At 42.6% G+C, this 22,952-nt stretch overlaps 1 protein-coding gene across 2 annotated transcripts; it reads right to left on the reverse strand.

Annotated features, from left to right (window-relative positions):
* Positions 1–628: 628 nt before the first annotated feature.
* Positions 629–21,261, reverse strand: LOC308369348 (transient receptor potential cation channel subfamily M member 7-like; the record flags this gene model as incomplete). Of its 2 annotated transcripts, XM_080843754.1 has the most annotated exons (22): positions 21,120–21,261; positions 12,606–12,685; positions 11,993–12,031; positions 10,936–11,134; positions 10,496–10,709; positions 9,880–10,004; positions 9,292–9,463; positions 8,192–8,366; positions 7,875–7,998; positions 7,662–7,734; positions 5,866–5,966; positions 5,397–5,531; positions 5,223–5,276; positions 5,000–5,140; positions 4,475–4,606; positions 4,037–4,314; positions 3,626–3,854; positions 3,359–3,514; positions 3,045–3,188; positions 1,720–1,848; positions 1,311–1,568; positions 629–1,122 (listed from the first exon to the last, which is right to left on the reverse strand). In XM_080843754.1, the coding sequence occupies exons 1-22, from the start codon at positions 21,120–21,122 to the stop codon at positions 880–882; spliced, it is 3,204 nt and encodes a 1,067-aa protein (XP_080699880.1). In that variant the 5' UTR covers positions 21,123–21,261. The 2 variants fall into 2 exon arrangements, with proteins under 2 accessions (XP_080699880.1, XP_080699881.1); XM_080843755.1 differs by lacking the exons at positions 629–1,122; positions 1,311–1,568; positions 1,720–1,848; ... (9 more) ...; positions 7,662–7,734; positions 7,875–7,998 and having other exon boundaries at positions 8,188–8,366.
* Positions 21,262–22,952: the final 1,691 nt, after the last annotated feature.

Here is a 22,952-nt window from a genome sequence, read left to right on the forward strand (position 1 = left end):
TCAATTAAAGTTGACTTTGGTAAGAATAATAGATTTGGTGTGCACAACTACTGAAATGGTTTGCTACAGAAAATATCTGTCAAAACACCTTTAAAAGCCCAAAGAAGTTTGCGGAATGTAAGGCTTTGTGGGCCTAAAACCTTGACATAAGCCTGTGGACCTTGGTTTGTTGCTTGCTCCGCGTGAGAGTTCTGAGATTGGGTTTTTGTTGTAGTCTAGTCTGTCGATTTTTGCATAAGGGGTTTATTTACAATCAATAACCTTTTAAATGTGAAATAAGAGCCATCGTCCCAGCAGCGCCCTAATGCAGTCCTCTATGTTACTATGCGACAAGGACTGATGTATGAAACTAGATACTCTATTTTTTAAAGGATATATCTAAAACATTTTAGATACACACAAACGCACACGCAAAATTGGTCTATGGTAAGGGGAACTTAACAACAAAATAAACTGGTACTAGTGTACCTTCATTGCTCATTTGTGCTGTGCTCATACATTAGTTAAAATTATACATTTGAACCTGTTTGCGGTAAAACAGATGTAAATCAGCAGAGGGTATGGAAAGTTGTTCACTAAATCTCAGAGCTCCAGTCAAACATCATGAAACCCTCACACAGGCTTATCTTCAGGTGACAGATCCATCAAGCTTAATGTCCTACAACCTTTTCTCCAAGTGAGGCATTTTTGCACACACTGCTTACACAATTTAAGTACATTTTACTCTCCCTCAGTTGGGTGATGAAATGTGCTTCTAGGGTAGGTGGCAGGCAACCTCGTTTCCCCACTGGACTACTTCCAGTGAGGTGGGGTAGTGGGAGTGAAGATGGTCTTTGATTAGGCCGTCGTGGAGGTATGATTCCCATGTGTTGGTGCCAATCAGCGTCCCATGCTGTGCCTAAGAGGTCTGTAATAAAAATGTCCCTTACCAGCATAGTCCTCCTTACCGTCGATTTCATAAGCATACACTTCACCATACATCATCCAGTATGGTTGAAACACCACATCTTTGACCAGCGTCCATGAGGCAGTCTCGTTGGGGTACAGGATGGCTTTTCTTGGGACGCCGTAGCTCAGAAGCACTATCGCCATGATCACCACAATGTAAAACATGTTGGCCACCTGCCAGTGCACCAAAAGCAAGCAATCTGTTAGTGCCAAGTTTAGCAATTCTGCTTCAGCTTCCAGCATTAATTATGGTTATACTAGATAACTAAAAACCGTTATCTGTGTGGGTCAAAATGTTAATGCAACAGCTCATACAAATGTTAAATTCAAAGCTGAAAAAAAGATCATAAAAGGCAACGTACCATTTTGCCAATCATCATGACATATGGTCCAGCTTGCTGGTTCACGGCCAAAATATCAAGGAGACGCACGTACCAAAATATAATATTCAAGCAATACACAGTTCTTCCAGCAATAAAAACACTTTCTTCGTAGGCTCCAAATCTCAAACCGAATCCCACAAAAAAAGACACAATTGCAGCAAAGTCTGATATGTTAAAATAGTCACTGAACCAGACTTTGATCTTTTGACCTATCTTCCCAGCCTCAGACATAAACATCTGTGAGGAGACCAAACAGAAAAAAAAAGACTGAGTTAGAGCTCCAGAATAGCAACACATGACAATATACAAACTATCCCTACATCATGAACTTGATTTATTTATGGCCAATGCGTAAGATAAAAGCTTGTTTAACCAAAGGGGCAAGTACCTCACGTATTTTCTCAATGGCAGACGTAAAAATGTAGAGGATGACCACCCACTCCTGTGGTGAAGGGAAGGCTGGCATTCTGACCAGCACAACATACGAGTAGAGCATCAGAAAGCCCAAGTAAGCTAACTGATAGAGAAAAGAAAGGGAACACAATAGATTAGACAAACCCACCAAGGCCCAATACACTTCTTTTTTTTTTTTACACACTGACGATGGCTTAAGGCCAAAACGCGTCTGTGCAAAATAAACTGGTCTTAATATTATTGAGAAAAGATTGAAAGTGCGGTTTTTATTCTACTCATAGTTAACATTCTTTTACTCGCACCCGAAAACGCATTTATATTTTTTTGAAGTAGAGGGCGCCTATCCCTACCAATACACTTTTTGCACATCATACCTAAGTGTGATGTCTTCAGAATTCTTCTGTTAAATTATTTCCCAACATAGTCTGCTGTGGTAGAGGGCGGCTAATCTGAATCTAAAAACACAGAGGCCCAGAGTAGGCCTATTCTGAGTAAAGTTGACTTTTTTGTGCACCTTCAGACTCAGAGGTGTTGGATGAATATCCTTCAGCCCCCATCAAATAAGTTATAAATGATTTGCCTTTGGCTGATATATTGAAGACAATATGCTAATATTAAATAACACATAATACAAAATCAATTCACATTAGTTATTCATGAATTAGCCTTGTCTGATAAATGGAAGCTTCAAATGGAGATCTTAGGCAAGACTGACCAACTTCAAAAGGAGGCAATAGAATAAACAAGCCCATCAGCATGCGTACACACACACACACACACACACACACACACACACACACACACACACACACACACAGACACAGACACACACACACAGACACACACACACCTCCTGCATCCAAAACTCACAAAGCCAGCCGTGTAAAGCCAAGCCTTCACACTGATAAACACTTCAGGATCGTTTGAGGTTAACTGCTAAGTGGCGGAAATCTAAGTTAATTAATTATCCGTGGTGGTCATTCATCACTAAACTGTGCATCCAGACGTGGCGCTCTTTCGCCTTTAAAAACAGAACGAGGGGCCTTTAGTTGAAGTCCCTCAGTGCTAAGAAGGAGCAGTATTATGTGTCAGAGTGTTTCACTGATACTATCAGCTCTCCACAGCTCTAAGGGGGGAGGTGAACAACACTCCATCAAGCGAGACAAGGCAAACAAGCAGCCTGAGACAGCGCTGGAAATCGGCCTGGGGCACAGAATGGCCCTGCTGCCATCACAAAGAGCCCGGTGCTTTTCCATGATGCTTTTGATTCTCAGGCCAGGACGCTTAGGACATACATACCGTGTTAAACCAGAACTTCACAATGGGAGCGTGGTAGAATGCGTAGAACTTCCTGGTGATGGGTAACCTCCTAGAGCGCGCGTGGACCTCAGTCTCATTCTTGACCTCAACATTGTCGCACATCCGAACCTCTTTGAAAACATCCTGGAAACAAACATTTACTTTTATACCAACACTTTTTTTCTATCCTTGATATGCAGTTCACAGTTTACACAACTATGCTTTACATCACATCTACCTGGTTACAAAAGTCAACTTAAAAACAAAAGCCAATTTAAAAATGTAACTTTTTTTTTCTATTGGCTGACAAGTACCATTTGGATATCTTCCGCTGCATTCTGGAGGTTGTGCTCACTGTCCTCCATGGTCATCTGATGGGCATCTTGGGACTGAGGGATGTGAGACATCTCTGCCTTCGTCTTGTACTCCAGCAGAAGGATGGCAGGAGGTACCAAAATGCTCAAAATGACCTTAAACATCATGGGAAGTGGTTAGAATTTGACATACTTTCTTAAAGAAATTAAAATCCATATCCAAAATCTTGCTTAGAGGAAAAAGACCCATATGGCTAGAGTAGACACCTTGTACCAGGAGTTTTTGCGCATGTTGAGGCGACCCATCCACATGTCGGATAGCAGCATCTGGGTGCAGGTGTGGGCCACAAAGGGTCGCAGGTGAGAGGACACAGCCAGCTTCACGCAGGTGGAGTTGCTCCAGTTCTTCAACTCGTACGTCAGCAGCTTCATGGCCATGGTCTCATCCTGACGGAAGGACTGCTCCAGCAAGTCCACGGCCAGTTGGCCAAATTCACTGCCAGGACAAAAGCAATCAAATCAAAAACATAGCCTCATAGCCCCAACTCAAAAAAACATCTTGTGAAGCATAACTCTCAGTTACTTCACCTTCAGAATCAGAATCAATCCCCTTCCCCTTCAATTTCCTAGATGACCAAATCAGACAGTTTGGTTACTTTCTCAAGGTCAACCACTTACTTGGAATAATCCTTGAGTTCGTCTGAAGTGTCGTCCACCACGTCACTCCGCTTGGCCTCATAGCCCATGGATCGGCACAGCTTGGAGGCCACCAGGGCCTTAGCCATGGACTCCTCTCCGTGCTGCCAGAAGAAGAGAGCCATCTTCTGCCGCTTCATCAGCACGGCCCACACCAGCAGCTCATTGAAGGGGTAGGGGAAGCGCCGAGTCTCGGGATCATCAATGTCCACAATGTCCTCCTTGCTCTTCTTCTTGGCCTGCTCAGTCGAGGATTCCAGCTAGAAAAGAACATAGACATGGGAGTATTAGTCAGCAAAATTAAGACTTAGCTTCCATTAGCCAACATTATCAGTGAGAGGGATGAATAAGATGTTTCTAAATTAAAGACGAAGGAAAGGTTAAAAATACATGATAGAGTGGCAGACATATGGAGCTCACCTTGGGTTTATAAGGCTGAGCAGTCTTGATGAAATGATTGTGCCTGGTCTTCTCTTTCTTGTCTGCCTGAATGCTGAAGGACTCGTGGCTCTTGCGGAGCTGGGACCCACTGGGTGTATGGCGCCCAGATCGCTGAGAACCAATAAAGTGAGGAGGTGTCAGTACCAAAGTAAAAGCATAAAAAGTCAAACATCTGCTGCTCAATTTAACTGAAAAATAGTTATGCAAGACAAAACTCTTAAACCAGACAAATATTTGTTATTTTGGCCATTTCATTCAAGCATTTTTCAGATCAGCACTTAGCATTCTAATCCTACATTGGATATATTTTCCATATCCTTTGGTGATGAGTTAAACTTAAAATGACCTGGAATTTATCACAAAAAAAGAAAGTCCATTTCCACATCCGTTCTGTCACTTTTATTAATTTCCTGTCGTTAACACTATTAATAATATCACACACCAGTGTGGAACATTGCCTGTGGACAATTTTAGATAGTTTTGGAAAAAATGACAGCTATTTACCCGATTGTTTCCATGCAGATTGTTGTAGATTAACCTAAAGCGTTTCCTAGTGTAGTTGCATCTGTAAGTTCCACCCATGAGGTACTCAATGACGAGGCCCACATCAATGAGAGTGATTTTGTAGTTTGGCGGCAGGTTACCCTTTACAGAAGGACAGACAGGTTAGGAGATGCACACAAAGGTTTAACACCTGAGCCTTAATAGGTTACCAATAGGGTCATACCTGTTTGACGTCTCTGACTAGATGAAAAAGAGTTGGATTTGTTGGTGATTGTTTCTAAATGGAGAAAAGAGAGAGCTTGAATGAGTAATGTGGAGTGCCAAGTGAAACAATTCTAAAAATCCTAGTCTGGTAGCCTTTTGCCTATTTAACCAAACACTATAAAGTATGCTATACCGTGTTGTACAGCTCCTCCAGACGACTGATTGTTAGGAACCGATGCATGCTGACCCCATTCTCAATAAGCAGCTTGACAAAGTCCACACGATCCATTACAAGGGCATCTAACATGGCTTTTTCCAGAGACCCCACCTGTAATATAAACAGTTTACTTTCATCTGACCAAATCGACTTGTCATTTAGCACAAACGCAGTGACTTTACTTTACAGCTATATTCAGTGAGATTTGTTCAGATATCACAACTAGTAAATCTGTTATCTGCTTTTAAACACTTTTTGTGTGAGTAATAAAAAGCCACAATGGACAACTATTGAACGGCAAGATAGTAGACTCATTAAAAGGATAAATATTCTTTAAGTTAAGATGTTTTGCTGTCAAAAGTAGCTGAGACTGCACCAGGACGTTTGGCTTCTTTCTAAATGAAAGAAGCTAAGAAAATAATTTCCCAAGGGTGCAACGCCATACCAGGAGCTGCTGCCCGTACACCAGTACATGGTCCTTGGCTATGTCCACTCGGTCCCAGGCCAGGGTCAGGACCAGCTGGTCAAACGCAGGAGCATTCGTGCCTACAGAAACGCAAGAGGCCAGTTCACTGATAAAACTGGAGTTGACTTATTGCCCTCTGGTTATAGAATCATAGAAAGACTAATAACATAGGAAGATTAATCTTGAGCTGTATCCTGAAAGGAGATTCTATACATACACCATTTAGCCTAGGACTACGCTCTCTCACCCCTCTAGCAATCAGCCCAGATTTCAAATTCAATAGTGTGAGAGGATTGAGCAGAAGCGAGTTTTCAACAAAATGTAGATGCATATGCAACATAAACTGGCAGAAGAGTGAGGACTTAAAACACATATACCTAATAACAGGCTTTTACTGTAGGATTTGATTCTTTCAGACAAGCGCTGTTTCCTAGTCTTTTTTATTCTTCTGCCAGTTTACAATAAAGCACAAGCACGTATAGCTAATTACAGGCTTCTACTGTAGAATTGAATCCAGAACTCCAGAACAAGCGCTGTTTCCTAGTCTTTTTTATTCTTCTGCCAGTTTACAATCAAGCACCAGGACAAAAATAGGGCAGCATACAACATACACAAGCAAATCTATAAAAGGTATACAAGATGACAACATAATGACGTGGAAGAGTTGGGAACGTTTCAGTAAAACACTAACAGCAAACCCTGTGATTTTTTTGCGGAAAGCAAGTGGGCAGACGGTTCAGCCTGCTCTGTTGTCTTAAGGGGCCAAGGAGGGGATGCCTTACTGGTTCACCAGGAATAATAGAGATCTGACAGGGAAATGGTTAAGCTCCCAAGCTCATTCTCTATCAAGCTTTAAATGGACACACTATCCAAACTTGCCTTTCAGGATAATTTTCCTGACGAACGTGTTACCTAGGTCAACAGGTGGAACAGTAAGGCATGCCTACAGTATCGTCTATCATATATCTGCTCACTTGAGAACATCAAAAGCACAGACGTGTAACCAGGCTGCCATGAAGAAATATTTACTCAACACAGGTGAATACCCAGCAATGTTTTCTCTCAAAGCCCTCGTGTACAAGGCCCAAACTGCAGTTACAATGACAGGGAAGACAAAAGGGGAGAGAAAAAAGAAAAAGAAAAAAAGAGAGAGAGAAGAAAAAAAAAAAAAACAGCTTTGTAAGATAAGAGTCCAACAACAGAAACTTAAGGAGTTCCCCCGCAAGTGGGTCCCCTCTTGTGGAATGCAGAAGGGGAACTTTGCCCACAGAGAAGGCCTCTCCCGCTGTTTGTCTGTGTGGATGATACTGGGGCTGCTCTGGGGGCCGAGGTCCCTGAGCAGTGAAACCCAATGCGGGCCTGGCCGTGTGCCCTGCCTCCACAGAGCCGAGGGCCCACAGGAAGAGCGTGTGACCGAGCGAGACGGGGACGAGTCGCCCCCTAACCCCCCCCCTCCCCCTCCCCTCCTATCACTTCCCCGCATAACATCCACTTGGCAACGGGGGGAGACCGTTCCCAAAACATATCTATATTAATTTAGGGAGTGAAAGCATCCCAGAATGTCAACAAGGGCAGTGAACCCCAATCCCGCCGTGCTGACATCTGTGTGCGATTAGACGCATGAGGAGAGACTCACAGGCCGCACGTTTCATTTATCATCAGAACATGACATGGGACCATGAAAACCTTTAGATTCGTGGTCATCATTAGATAACGGTTACAAAGCCTTTTGGGTGCTCAGATTTGGGAGCAGCACGTCAGTGATTTTGACCTACCTTTCAAGAAGGCTTTGAGTATGGCAACATCTATGTCCTGGTGCTCCTCTGCACCTACATGAAACACGGTTATCTTTCATGATGCCAAAAAAAGAGAAGAGAAGAGACAAAAAAAGCATTTAAGGACAGCAAATCTTGGGTCAATGCTGCATTTCAGAGTTACTTAAATGAGGAGCTTAAATGAAAAGATGAAGTCCATCAGTGTTTTGTTACCAATTCTTTGTTCTTCATGCATTCCATTAGTGTCTGGAACAGGTGGATGGCATCACTGTGGCTGAAGTTGAAGGTCTTCTTAATTGTGGCGATGATGTCGGCCTCAACACCGTCTGGGAGTCCCCTGAAAAGCAATCATCAATACACCCCGTCACAACCCGTTAATGCACTGAGAACCATTAGCCCAAAAACACGCTAGTACGCTAACATCCCATGTTCTCTCTAGAACAGAATGACAAACATTACTAATCCTTCATGGAGACACATCAGCTGTGCTGGCCAGGTTAAACAGAGGTGTCCAGGCCTCCTTCACTCACCCCCCCTCCTCAGTCTGTTTGTGCACATAGGCCAGGATGTCAGCGGCCCGGCCGGTCCCCTCACACACCACCACGGGCACGGGGGGGCTCTCCTGTAGGTACTCCAGCACCGTCAGGATCACATTGGGCCCCCCCTCAAAGATCAGAGCTACCACTGGGACACCCTGTCCGATTCCTGTCCACACAGACACACAGACACGCAGACACACAGACACACACACACACACAGACACACGATAGTGCTTGTGAGTTTGGTTACATTTACTGATGTTATACGTTAACAGAATGCACAGTAAGAAACATCTGATAACTGATGTCAAGGCTGATATAGAAGAGGCCAATAACATTCACCCATTCCAAATTATAATGTGGTCCTCCATTTTAGCACAAAGCACAGGCAGCTGTGAAACCATTACCTGTGCACTGCACTCAGAAATGGATTACCAAGCAAGTTCCACAAGTATATTTAGTTCTGCAAAATGACTGCCATAATCCTAGGTTAAACATCCTAGAGGACAACGAGAAAGGTGTGGGTCATATGCATGCTTAGCGAAAATGACTGTTATTAAGGTCACAAGTCTGTAGCTGAAGGTGGGGTCAACATATCTGAGACGGCAAAATAACAATTTATGTTCTATTTAATTGAAGAGATAACGGTCATCAGCCATGACCCCATTAGGGCAATTTGTGCAACCACAGTAGTCCTAGCAATGAGCTATATGAAGACCATGTGGTGTCACAGATCTTGGCTTACCCTGTCCAGGCCAAGAGAGGACACACACAAATACATTCACACATTTTTTTTCACATTTGCTTGCTGTATGGAGCTGCGGTGGCTCTAGTTCTGGTGGGCGTGAGGCTGAAGGGGGCGTTTGGGGGCGACAGTGGTACAGGAGGTAGAGAAGGTGTTTAATAATTAGAAGGTTGCTCGTTCGATTTCCTGTCGAAGCGTCCTTGAGCAAGACGCTGAACCCCGCTAATTGCTCCTGATGTGCAGTGTGCCATCAGTGTAAAATGGAAAATGTGTATACATCCTTGTAAGACGCTTTGGATAAAAGCGTCTGCTACATGACTAAATGTAAATGAAGGGAGGCTCTTACTGGCATGGATCCTCTGCAGGTTAATGTGCTTCTCCAGCTCCCGCCGCAGGTTGACCTCCGCCCCGTACTTCCCCACCGTCCCATCGTCCACCAGGATGAGGTGCGAGTGGAGACTGTTGAGCACGTTTAGCTTGCTCAGGGGGTTCAGCAGGGTTTGGTATGGGGCAACCACCTGCAGAGACAGGGCATGCAGTGTCATTTTGGTCATCAGCGTCTTGATCTGTCACATGTTTACACCAATCTGATCGTCTAACCCTTTTCACATGGTACTATTTACATAGAAACAGTTTGTTCTGAAGCTGAAAGGAGGCTAAACAATCTAAAAGGCCTGAATACTTTGGACTACCTGTTCTCAAAACATCTCGGCTCACCTGTCAGACATGTTTGCCAACAATCAATAATTATCTTAATAGCACTGAAAGAGACGCCATTATATGGCAAAACGCCTTTGTAATCTACATAAGATGTTGAGATGGTCACTGTTGAATCAAAGGAGACATTTCTGTTGTGGTGTGTTGTGTTGTGTTTTGTTTGTTATGTTGAGTGAGACCAATATCCCTGAGGGTATTAGTGATAATGTGGGCTCACATCTCTTCCAATGAGGTCGTTTCTGTTCTCTATGACCCCCCAGGGGGCAATCCCAATAGTGCAAATTTTCCGTGAGGATCTTGAAGAGTGCTCTTTCAGGGCGTCGCCCACGTGCTTGGCCACACCTGCAAAATAAAAAAAGAAACACAAACAAAAACAGGTCAGCAGAGTGGAAGCTGGCAGGAGTTCCACCTGACGTGTTACCTTCTCACTTAGTAAGCCCCATCGCCAGTCAAAACAGAGGCGTGTTCAGTCACTGTCAGCCAAAATAGGAAGACAGATGCCTTTTTAAACTAGTAGCCTCTTAAAATAGTGTTGTTCTGCCGCTTCAGGATGTCTGGCAGATCTGCCCTCAACCCGTCATTACTAATCCCAGTAAATATCACGTTAGATAATTGGCCCACACAGTCGTCTCCAAAAGCGTACCATTAACTCCTTGGGTCTCAGTCTTGTATTAGTGACTGGCACTCAAGATAAACTGGCAAGATTTCAGCCTGGGTTTCCAATGCTTTTACCACCCATTCCCTGACATGCTGAGAAAAAAATAACAGTTTCTGGTCCTTCCAGCTGATTAGTGGAGTTTAGGAGAACTGGTGTTGTGCTATGAGGGTCTTGCCTGTGTTGACACCACCGGTGAGGATCCATGCTCCGGTGGTGATGGCAGCTTTGATCAGGCCCTTCCCCACCACCTGCTTGATGCGTGGGTGCAGGTCGAAGTTCTGGACGCCTCCGTGGACAGATATGAGGATTTTGGGAAGCTCCATCTGCCATTCTTTCAGCATCAGGCGAAGGACACTCTCTGGCTTTGAATCGTAAGACAGTCGACAGTACTGCACAGAAAGGACACAAGTAGACAGGAGAAGGCTTCAGATGTGAGTGCTTTAGAGGCAGTCCACATAACGAGTCATCATCTGTTGCACCAATGTCAAGGCCAGTTATATTTAAGTGTCCATGAACAGATTTATTGATAAATTAATCTCTCAAACTCTACTCGTGTCCTTTAATGATGACCCAGAGCCACGCAGACTCATCTCTCGTCGGCTCTCGCTGGCTCACCTTGGCCCTGTAGGAGTGGGACCCCCCCTGGAAGTTGATGATGCCGTAGGCATCGGTGGGCTTCTCCTCGGTGTGCTTCTCCACGGACCACTCCTCCAGCTCTGGCATCTCATTCTCACCCAATTTCACATCCGAGTATTTCATGGCCAGGCTGGCGGTGAAGCCCGCATGCTGCCTGACCAGCCGCCCACAGCAGCACCTGTGGACACGAGACCAAGCAACCTCTGCTTAACAGGTGCAGTCATGACATGGGTATCATTGGGCAATTTATTCAATTTGCCATTGCCATTATAATTGCATTGCAATTACCATTATAACACATTCACAAATGTGGTAAGCATACAAGTCTACTCTAGGTTATATCATTTGTAACCACTGCATATATTTCTGTGCTGCTTTAAAGTGGTGATAGGCGTCATGGAAGCCAGTAAACCAGATTCCTGTGACCGCACTGTTATCAGTACTGTGGGGTGGGGGAATCCTTTGTTCCCTTAAAACATCAGCCATGTGGGATTTTCCACCTCACGCCCTCATACATGCAGTATATGCCAGAAAAGGCTGAACCCTATCCCATGTTCATGCTTTGAATAACAGTAGGGAACACAATTACATCCTGGCCTTCCAAGTCCACAAACTAATTACTTCCTGCAGAGGGGTGGTGCACAGTTTAGAATACCAGCCCTGCCTAACACTGTAGATCTGAAGCCAAACTCTGCTGATAAGACTGCTGCCGTCAATCTGACCTTGTCGCACAGAGGAACTCAATATATTTTAACAAAAAACTAAAAACAAAGAGAGAGACTGTGCTGGGTGTCAACTGATGGATGAAAGCCATCTTGGCAAACTAATGAACTGCACTGTTTTGTAGTGATTTATTTAGTGATAATGCACTGTTTTGTAGTGATTTATTTAGTGATAATGCGCTGTTTAGTAGTGATTTATTTAGTGATAATGCACTGTTTTGTAGTGATTTATTTAGTGATAATGCACTGTTTTGTAGTGATTTATTAAGTGATAATCAAAATCCTACTGAATGAAGGAAAAGGCTGAGACTTACCTCACCAGCTGTTGGCAGACCTGGCATCCTGGAAGACATCTATGCAAAGAAAGAAATATTTTCACACAAACCACAAAATGTCCCCTTGAATTACACACATACTGTCCATGTGTAAAAACCTAATCTACACAAAATGGTAACTGATTTCTGTACAAATGGTTCCATGTTCACAACAAGGGTTATACAAACGCTCGCTTATGTTTGTTTAGCAGTTCATCACTCAGTAACAAGGAATGCCAGGTTCCAAGTCCTGGAATGTTTGGACTTATTGACTTGAGCACATGTAAAATTGTCAGGCATAGAAAGTTATAATCAACTTATTGGCTTGGACAGACAGCACAGAAATTTGAATAGTTCAGTAATCCAAATGATAGAGAATGATGATTCTAGGCTCATACTCCAAACAGAATCCCTCTATAGACTTTGCACATGGAAGTGTGACATTCCAAAGATGGGGAAACTGCAGGTTTAAAGTCAGCAATGTGGTTATTACTCAACAGAGTTCTGGATAGACGGGAACCTTTGAAGCTTTCTGCTGTGCCTTCTATCAGGCGCCACATTCACAGTTTGCATGTCAGTGGTGGTGTTTGAAGAACAAGCAACCATACTATACCTGTGGGGGTCTTTTGACACTGGTAGGATATATACACATTCCCTCTTGGTGAAAGTTCTTTCTATCCAGGATTTCTGGGACTGCACAGAACCAAAAGACAGCTTTAACAAAGGCAGAAAAAACAAATACATGTAAACATGAGAAACCCATAAAAGGACAGGCACAGTGTGAAAAACCAAATTACATTGTGTGTCCCCCCTAATTGTGAATGAACTGCATTTCCATTCCATATTAACTAGAGGCATGTAGCAGCCATACCAAAGCCCTCTGAAGGGCCCCCACAGCAGCCTTGCTGAACACATCGCAAATGAACCAAAATGGCAAAGGGGTTTAAGTGGCCCAGCTAATCCAGTCTTTATTGAAAAATCCTGGAGGATCAGTACACTACTTAATAAACAAATAAATGTAATCAGAGAAAATCCTTTGTGTTTATACCACTAGTCGAGTGGAAGCCATACACAGGCACAAACTCATTCCACGGTCGGCTTCCGGCGAGATGTTGTATGCAGCTAGAGGGATTTAAACTCCTAAAACATTTTAATTAAAATGTCAAGCTCCACTACCTTCTGATACTTGACAAACTATTCCAGGTCCCAAAGTCAACTCTGAACCATAACACACAGCCAATCACAAAGCAACCATGACAAAAACCCAACACACCGTGAGGTGAAGAAACACTGACACTATGTGAGGAAAATCAACACTAATTAGCCAATTACATTGTTTCAATTACAAAAAATTAAAAACAAGCCAGAAGCTCTGACAGGTGTACCTCAAAGTAATCTTCTTCATCTCGCTGCTTCAAAGTTTTATAGAGGAACATAACCACAGTCCTTTCAGCATCGCCTGCACCATCCAAGCTGTCCAAAGCTCTTAATCACTCCCTTGTTCTCATGCGACCGACTTCAGTGTCAAAGTCTAAAAAATGGGTATCGGAATCTTTTCCAAAAACCTCACCAAGTTAAACGCTGAACAATCTGACAGAAAATTTCATCCAGCCCCATCTCCGCCCGGGTTAATTTGTAAGTGTGAAGAGACGTGGGGGTTTGGGGGGGCTTGATGAATGTTTTCTGTGCCGAGGCAGATTATTGGAGAGGAGCGCGAGAGAATGAGTCAGAGCGCTGAGGGCCTTGTGATCTATGCCATGGACACCACGGCACCTGGAGAGGCATGCAGACACATTAGGACCCGGTTCCCACATCTAAGGAGGTGGCCTCACAGAGTGCCCGTCATACGGCTGGCACTGGAGGAGGAGTGCTCTCGATGAAGAGGAAATCTAACCTTGGCCACATGTTTCTGTCAGCCTACCTTTGTGCTACTATGTGGAGAGAAGGGTTCTTCATCACCAATACGTTCTTCAAGTTAATAAGGGGACAAGTGCGTATGTGGAGAGAAGTGGTTCTTCACCAATAAGTTCTTCAAGTAAATAAGGGGACAAGTGCGTATGTGGAGAGAAGGGGTTCTTCGTCAATAAGTTCTTCAAGTAAATAAGGGGACAAGTGCGTATGTGGAGAGAAGGGTTCTTCATCAGCAATACGTTCTTCAAGTAAATAAGGGGACAAGTGCGTATGTGGAGAGAAGGGTTCTTCGTCAATAAGTTCTTCAAGTAAATAAGGGGACAAGTGCGTATGTGGAGAGAAGGGTTCTTCGTCAATAAGTTCTTCAAGTAAATAAGGGGACAAGTGCGTATGTGGAGAGAAGGGTTCTTCGTCAATAAGTTCTTCAAGTAAATAAGGGGACAAGTGCGTATGTGGAGAGAAGGGTTCTTCATCAATACGTTCTTCAAGTATATAAGGGGACAAGTGCATATGTGGAGAGAAGGGGTTCTTCACCAATCATTTCTTCAAGTAAATAAGGGGACAAGTGCATATGTGGAGAGAAGGGTTCTTCACCAATAAGTTCTTCAAGTAAATAAGGGGACAAGTGCGTATGTGGAGAGAAGGGTTCTTCACCAATACGTTCTTCAAGTAAATAAGGGGACAAGTGCATACTTTTCACTTATGTAGTGTTCTAACGGGGTACTAAGGGAAACCTACAGACACAGTTGGTCCAGAAAAACAACAAAAGCTTCAGTTAATCTCAGACTGCAAATCAGTGAAACAGTAGCTCGACTACACCAGGATGCAGTCACTCTGGAAATGATTTCAGAAGTGGCTTCCCTATCTACAAGGCTTAACAATATGCAAAAGAGGCTTACTTGGAGGGGTCATGCCAACAGGAACTGCACTAACATTTGCCAGAGTTTTTGCACATTTGAGAAAGCCCATCTTGATTGTTTTAAGAAGCACTATAAATTAATGTATAGCAATGTGTTGAATGGAGAAAGCATATCTAAACAAGAGGGCACTTTAAAAATGCCTTCAGCATAAGACTGGCACCAAGTCATGTTTCCTGTCCCATTTTAGGAGAATCAGTGGAAGGGAATGACCTTCGCTCAAATCAGGCTTTGTGTACCATGTCATAGTTGTCCCTAAATAGGTAGCTACTTGATTGGACTGCTAATGCTAGGCCAAGGTCCAAGGTACTACCATGTCCAATCAACAGAAGTTTCCAGACTGACCACCTTGGATTTGCTTCATTCTTCATGTAAAATAATGTCATTATACCCAACAACTAGTGTGGAAAAAGTTTGGCTTGTATCTTCTTTAGTTTCTGAATAATTGCTGAGAATTATATTTAAAAAAATGATTTTTTTGCTTTGGATCAGATCTTTTAAATTTGAATACATAATACTGATGTTGTAGTGCTTTCTTAGCAACTAGGTGCGTGTCTGAAAGAAATCAATATATCTGATTTATGGCATTAACAATGAAAACAAATAATGATTCATACCTATATTTCATGTGCATATTGCCCATATATGACAAGGTCTACCATAAAAAATATGAAATTGTTACCTTGAACCAAACTATAAGCTAAGAAAATGCTGTTTAAATGTTATTACAAACAAAGATTCTAACAGTAATCTATTAAACCAGTGAATCAACATGAATTTGAATGGTTCAATAACTATTTTAGAAGCACATTGATGTGTTCTTCCACTGGCTAACCAAATATCATTCAGATGACAGTAGCCTTGGTCCTCTACTCTACCCGTCACTGTTGCATACACAGGTCCTCTGCTGTACCATCACTGTTGCATACAAAGGTCTCGATGTCCTTGTGACATGGCTTCATCTTTGGCACCATGCTCAGTTGTACTGAAGAAGGTCACAAATAGATTCAATAATTAAGGATAGCTACTGTAAAATAATCAATGGAGCCAATGGACAAAGAGCATGGTGCCAAAGATGAAGCCATGCTACATGGGAGTCAAGACCTGCGTATGCAATGCAACAAGGACAAAAGAAGTACCACACTAAACTACAAGTCTAGGTCTGCTTTTACGCACAAAGAGCCGCTGCTGACGTCAGCTTCCAAAAGGGGCTGAGCAAGTATGGACAGGTACAGGAGAGGAGCAGCGCTCTAATGCCATTAGGAAAAGATTTGGTTGGCCAGTGGAAACACACAACTATGTGCTTCTGAAAGGAACCATTACAATGGATGTTGATTCACTGGTTTAATAGATTACTGTTAGAATCTGTGATAAAACATGCCTTAAAACAGCATTTTCATTTGTTCTAAAGCTTGGCATGTTTGTTACTATACTAAATATAGTTAGGTTCAATGTACCAACTTCATTTTTTGTGCATTTTCTCATTAAAACCTGCTTTTTCCAGTGTTAAGATTGTTTTTATGGAAGACTTTGTAATGCATGGGAAATATGCACTATAAATATAGGTTTGAAATTATTATTTTCATTGGTAATGCCTCATAAATGTTGATTTCATTCAGACACGCACCTAGTTGCTAGGAAAGTACAATACACGAGTATTATAGATCACATTTTTAAAGATCTGATGTGGTTTAGTGTAAAGCAAAACAGAAGTTGCTGAAAACATGAAAGTGTAGAACAAGTGTAGACAGTGAAGAAAAACCTCTAAAAATGTCAAGCATCTAGCATGAATAGTTCAAAAGCAAAAGCCACACCCTATTTTTGAAGTCTCAAGTATCTTAGGAACGAATGCATATACAATACAATGACATTACTTACATACAATATGAAGCAAATCCAAGATGGCCAGTCAAGAGGCCTGTGTTGATTTCACATGGAATGACCCCTCAAGCCTTTTTCCCACACTGTAGTGGAGGGGCAATGGCCTGCAGTACCAGTTAACCTTTCTCACTTTCTAGTGCAATTGTCTTGAGATAAGATCGGCCCCATCATTTAAGTCAGTCACTCACTTACACACCTAGGTGGCTACACTGCATATATTTGAATGGTCCCCAATACACTATCTACAGATACTCGGATTATAATCCATCTGTTGAAAGTCTGTTATCTACAATTCATGGTTAAGGTTAGGGATTGGGCTTTGTTAAGGTGATGTTCAGTGAACAGTTAGAAAGACTGAACTTAAAATTTAACAAACCATCTTTAAAGTCTCTGCAGGCTAACTATCTAAATGAGGTATAACCGATATATACAATTATAAAACGTATAAAGGGCCCCTGTTTAGCTGTGCACATACCAGCCATGTGTTTAAGGCTTTGACGTCTACCAGAAAAAGGCAGGCTAAACCCCGGATATTACGCCTACATCTGGTCAACAAAGATGAAGAGAAGAAAAGGCCACCATTTAATAAATAGGTCATCGCTTATTAGAACGACTGCTAACGTAGGCTATTATTTCAATCAACTTTTCAAGATAGTGATATCTCATAACCTGAAGGAAATCCCATTTAAAATTCTATATGAATCCAATGAAACCTGAACTGTAAACGTTGTTCCCTTTTTTTATTCTCATTCTATTCAAGAATGCAAACTTGACAGTACATGTTCCCCGACCAATAACTACTTTCCAAGGAGGGCTTATGAAACCATTTCTGTGAATTGGAGAACACACAACTTCCTATAAAAGAGGGCTACAGTCATCACACACAGCAAACCAGTTTTCAACAGCATGTGACAGTTGGACTTAAGCTTGCCCTTTATCTACACATAAAGGAAACACAGTGCCAACGCAAAACTTCCACGCGGCTTCTTTAGGACTAGACCCCATATGACATGTCTAAAACTCTCATCTGCAAAAACTCTTTCTCTCTAACAAATGCTTGCAACGTTTTATTCCCCCCCCACCACGCCCCCCTTTTTAAACCAAGGACCTTGCTTCCATGGGTAATTGTAGCATTGTCATGAAAATTAACACAAAGGCTAAACACACACACACACACACACACACACACACACACACACACACACACACACACACACTCACACACACACACTCACACACACACACACACAAACCACAGAAAGGTGGAATGGGAGGCTTGAGCTGCCTGCTAACACTGAGCCATAGGGGTTGTGTTCCATCAGCTGTGCACTGTGCCCCACATCCCTGGACCCGTGAGGCCTTCAGGCGCTGCTCTGATGAGGAGGATGCTGCTGCTGCTGCTGTTAGTGCCGCATCACTACATCAGGGCTTTTTATGGAAACACACCACGAGCATGACAACTGAGACGGCACTATGCCATTCATAAAGAACACACACACACACACACACACACACACACACACACACACACACACACACACACACACACACACACACACACACACACACACACACACACACACACACACACACACACACACACACACACACACACACACAGACACACAGACACACAGACACACAGACACACTCTGCGATTCATAGCACTGGTCCAAGGATTTTAATCCTAACTCAGTGCAGGCCTGATCACATGTGTAATCCACTCTGGTCTCCATTTCCTTCCAGAAAATATCAACGTTGTGCTGAACTCCCAGCCAAGCTTTTCTAAGCTATTTGATATTCACCCCCTGACCTATTACATTGCATTATCAAGCATCTCTACTCGTATGCCTCCCGCCCCCCCTGCCCAGGCCAGATTAAAAGAAAGAGTTTCTGGGCGTCGCTCTACACAGCTGGCAGTTAGCCATGAGAAAATAGCTTGCATGGCATCAAGGCAACTGCCTTACATTGTCCCCCAACTCAGACCTCAGGAAGAGGGCAGAGCTCCCTAGACCTTGGCCCGTATCCACAAAGCATCTTAATGTTAAATGTAGCTCCAAACTTACAGATTTAAGAGAAACCCCTAAAAATAATGGCTGTGTCAGTTCTAACTTTGGAGATTTTTTTGACTAAGAGTAATTCACAAAGCCCCTTTGCGCTAAAAGAAGCACCTAGAACTGGGAGAGCTCAGAAGTAGGCCTCATCAAGAGAAATCGTAACCCAAACAATTGTAAATGGGCAGTTTGGATCAGTCCACATTACAAAGTTTTGGAATTCAGAAGCAGAATGACTGTAAAATATATTGTATTATATATTATTTTATACGAAGATGACCAGTCTGAGGCTAGCGTATTTCGTTGTTAATTTGTATGTATGTTTCTGTTCTTTGTTGTAGGCTAATGAGCACAGACTGCTCACCAGCACAGAACCTGTCAGTCTTTGAAACCAAGCTCATGCATGAAACTTGATGTTAGCTATAGCAGGAGTCTCTCTCCTAGCTTAGGGGTTCTGGCTTTTTCTCAGTAAAAGTTGGTTTGAGCAGCTTTGCGAATAGGATTTAGAAGAAAACTTTAAGTTAGAAACTTTTAGATGACTTAGGAGTACTCTTTGTGGTCAGATAAACTGCTTTGTGAATACGGTCAGAGAAGTAGCCTAATCCTACAATGTTATGGTAATTGCACAATGGTTGAACGCCATGGTTCAAACAGAATGGTTTGTGGTGCACAAAATGTTTATATAGAAAGCATGGAGAGTGTTACAACATTGCTACCTCACTGCTATTATTCTTGTTTCATGCTTAACATTACACCACTTCGCCCATCCTGTGACTGCTAAACCCCTGGTTGGTGCTGAGGTCCCCACCCTTCCAGAACCACTGCTGAGTGAGAAAGCAGCAGGATTAAGCTGAAACATGTGATGGTCTTAGAGGTTACGGTGTGAGAGGAAAGGCCTCCCCCCATGCCTGCCTGCAGTCACGCCACAGAGCTGGTCCAGAGGCCGAGACACAAACCTTGTTTGGGAGATTTCAATGCCACGTTCTTTATGAACTGCTGCTACATTGTAAATGCATGGATTTACAAAGGCAATGGGCTTTTGGATGAAGCCAGTCAGACTGTGCAAGCTTTCCTGATTGAAGACACACACACACCCAATCATACATTAGGTAGACATGCACTATTCAGTCACTACTATCTGTAAGCATTAGGTGAAATGTTAATTGTAACCACTAATGATAATGTTAAGCACTGCATCTTCAAGCAGTTTTAAAAGTTGATTCATGAACAGAGGCTGAGCAAACCAACTGTATCTTTGCTCTACAAAAGGGGAAAGAATCATAATGACTTGGCTTTAAAAGGCTGAATTTTGCAATACCCTGTTATCTACAAGAGACATGCCATTTCACCACAATTCAACAATGGGGTTTGATTTCCTTGTATAGATTTCCAGTAAGAGTTTCTTCTACTGGGGATTTCCAACATTATGGCACACTTTCAGGGATGAATCTAAAGGGTTACAAACCAAACCCTTGTTCACAAAAAGAGAACAAAATACATGCGAAAGGAGTTGGATCATGCATTTATGGCCATCTAATGTGGGTGGCTACTGTAAAACTTAATATCCTTGGTAATAAATTGTTATGACATTTCATTTTCACAATAACACATTATTTGAAGGTAATGAGTTGCAAACCCCGAAACACGCTACATTTATCAGATCAAGAGAAAGCACCAAGGAATCAATAGTGGTGCTGACGAAGTTGATGACGCCTAATTGTGAGAGCTAAGGGGCACCAGCCACAGTAGTGCGTTCAGGATGACTGTCCTGCCCACTGGCCACACACATGTCTGACAGTTTGCATAAGAACAAGCATACATATGATGACAGATCTCCAACATAACTGTGTTAAAGCACTATAACTAGTTCAAGTCGTATTGACCACAAAAGACAAGCAGAACCACCCTGGATTGGCAGGTGTTTCTCTTTAAACTTCGTGATCCTGTCATTAATACATAAATGATATCTCCATGCCCCTAACGTTTCATCAGATATTAACTTTACAGTTGACAGTGCTAGGTACCTAAAATAGGATGCTAAAAACATTAACTAGCCAGATTGCTATATCCATGTCAACAAAGCAAAACGTCCATCGAAGCGCTTCTCATCCAATCAGAGTTAGTGACAAAAACTTTTAACGTCTGCGCCGTTTCAAAATTGTACATGTACACGACAACGTCTGCGACACCCGAGCTCACACAAATTGTGTCGCTTTTACGTCATTTTTTTGTCGAGCGACACTTGTCCCCTGGACTATAAATTGGCCTCGTCTGACTGAAAGAGCTAGCTAGCTACTTCAAATCTCCATGTGTATCCCACTGCATTAAGACACTGATAGAAAAGTATGAAATATTAAGTCGTACCATTCTCTTCACCGTTCAGACTCAGGAAGAGCTCTTTCGTGGCTTTTAGCCATCTATTGGCGGTGTTATCAGTTAGCCTTGAAAGGAAAGCCCAGTTGACGTTGGAGAAATTTGCCTCCGCTCCAGCTCCAGCGGAAGGTTGCTTTTTCATAATTGTGCGACTCCGAACTGACGCTGCGTGACGAGTCAGCTGAGTCAGCCCGCAGATTAGTCACGTGAGGCAGGAGGAGCAAAAAAAGCCGGGCCATGTTCATAAAATCGAACGTAGAGTGAGCAGGCGATTCACGCAGCTCCATTGGACACATCACTGTAGCTATATCACCCCCCATTAGAAATGATCTGGTATCAAGCAGGACCATTTTATGATTGGGCAATGTTTTGTATGGGACTCACCTGGAATAAAATAATCCAACGCCTACTCAGAGCCAGTAGGCTTGAAGTATTCCTCTGTATTTCATAGTTTTCTGTAGCCCCCTGAGGTTGACCTTATAATATACCATATATACAGTATTTGTGTTGTCTGTAGTTGTGGGACATTAGGTCTACTCGAAATACTTTCTTGTATGTGCAAATTTAGAAAGTGTTATCCACAAAGTGCTGATTACTTTCATTGCAATTTAGCTTATCTTATCTTTTGGAAGCCATTCAATCAAATGTCTTCACAGGGTTGAGGAATTAGACCAGTGTGCTCCTACATCGCTGATAATAGTGTTCATAACAGTGGTGTTGGTAGTTTCCTGCAATTAAGAACACCAGGCATCACTAAATATAGATAGTGACTGACATTATTATTTTATTTTTTTTACCTTTAATCCCATACGCCGATGCACACTCGCATAGCTCTTTTTCTTTAAATCTAATTTAGCAACTCTATTTGTAAAATGTTTTAAATTGTATAATGTTGTCTCAGCACATCACATATGCATAAACTTTTGCTAGGCAATTTAGAAGGGTGGTGAATCCAGCTAGGGTTGTTGCCCCTAAGATGGCCATTCACTGTTTACAAGTGTCTGATAATTTGTCATTACAGAGATGGAAGGATAACAAAAATGTAAGAGTTAGTAAATTACTTTGTCTATCACATTATTTAAGAAGGCCCAGTATGGCAGTGGTGTGAGAAAGGGATTTTGGATTTGCCAATGACTAGCTTGGTGGAGGTTTTCAAATGTGCTTAGGAAATCCTTGAGATGACAGTGTCAGGGTCCAAGGAGGACCTGGTGTTTAAAGCAACCTCTGTAGTTGTGTCAACTGGGGTGTATTGCAATCTACAGCGGGCATCTCTTCTCACACAGGGAGCCTGTGACTGGAAATTTGTGAACCAAATCCATTGACTGGAAAAATGATTCTAAAGCAAGTGAATGAGGTTACCATATATTAGAGCCATGAAAATGGGTATTACAGTTTTTGTATACGCCAAATCCACTATGAAGCCTTTTATAGACTGAAAAGGTGATTCAATGGCTATGGATGAGGAAATCACAGATGTCTTGGGGATGAATATCCCTGGGCATGTTTGCCTTTACATACAGAGCAATCTTTGGACCAAACTAGTCCCATGAGAAGACTGTCCTTACCATCACAAAACAACCACTGTGCCTGACAGCTAGCAACAGAAATCGAGAATTGAATGTCTCCTCTGGATTTCTTTCAAACTTACACCTGCCCAGATGTGTAAGGTTTAGGCATACTTGTGGGTTAGTTTTACGTTTTTATAGTTCAGGTGTCCAGGTTTTGTGTCCTTATGTCATGCAATACATTTTTGTGTATTTATCTTGGATACCAATGGTTTTAAAACGATGACTCTACCATGAGCAACTTTGTGAAGCTGGTGCC

This window comes from Sprattus sprattus (assembly GCF_963457725.1).
Source record: "Sprattus sprattus genome assembly, chromosome: 8".
In the NCBI taxonomy this organism is placed as follows: Eukaryota; Metazoa; Chordata; class Actinopteri; order Clupeiformes; family Clupeidae; genus Sprattus; species Sprattus sprattus.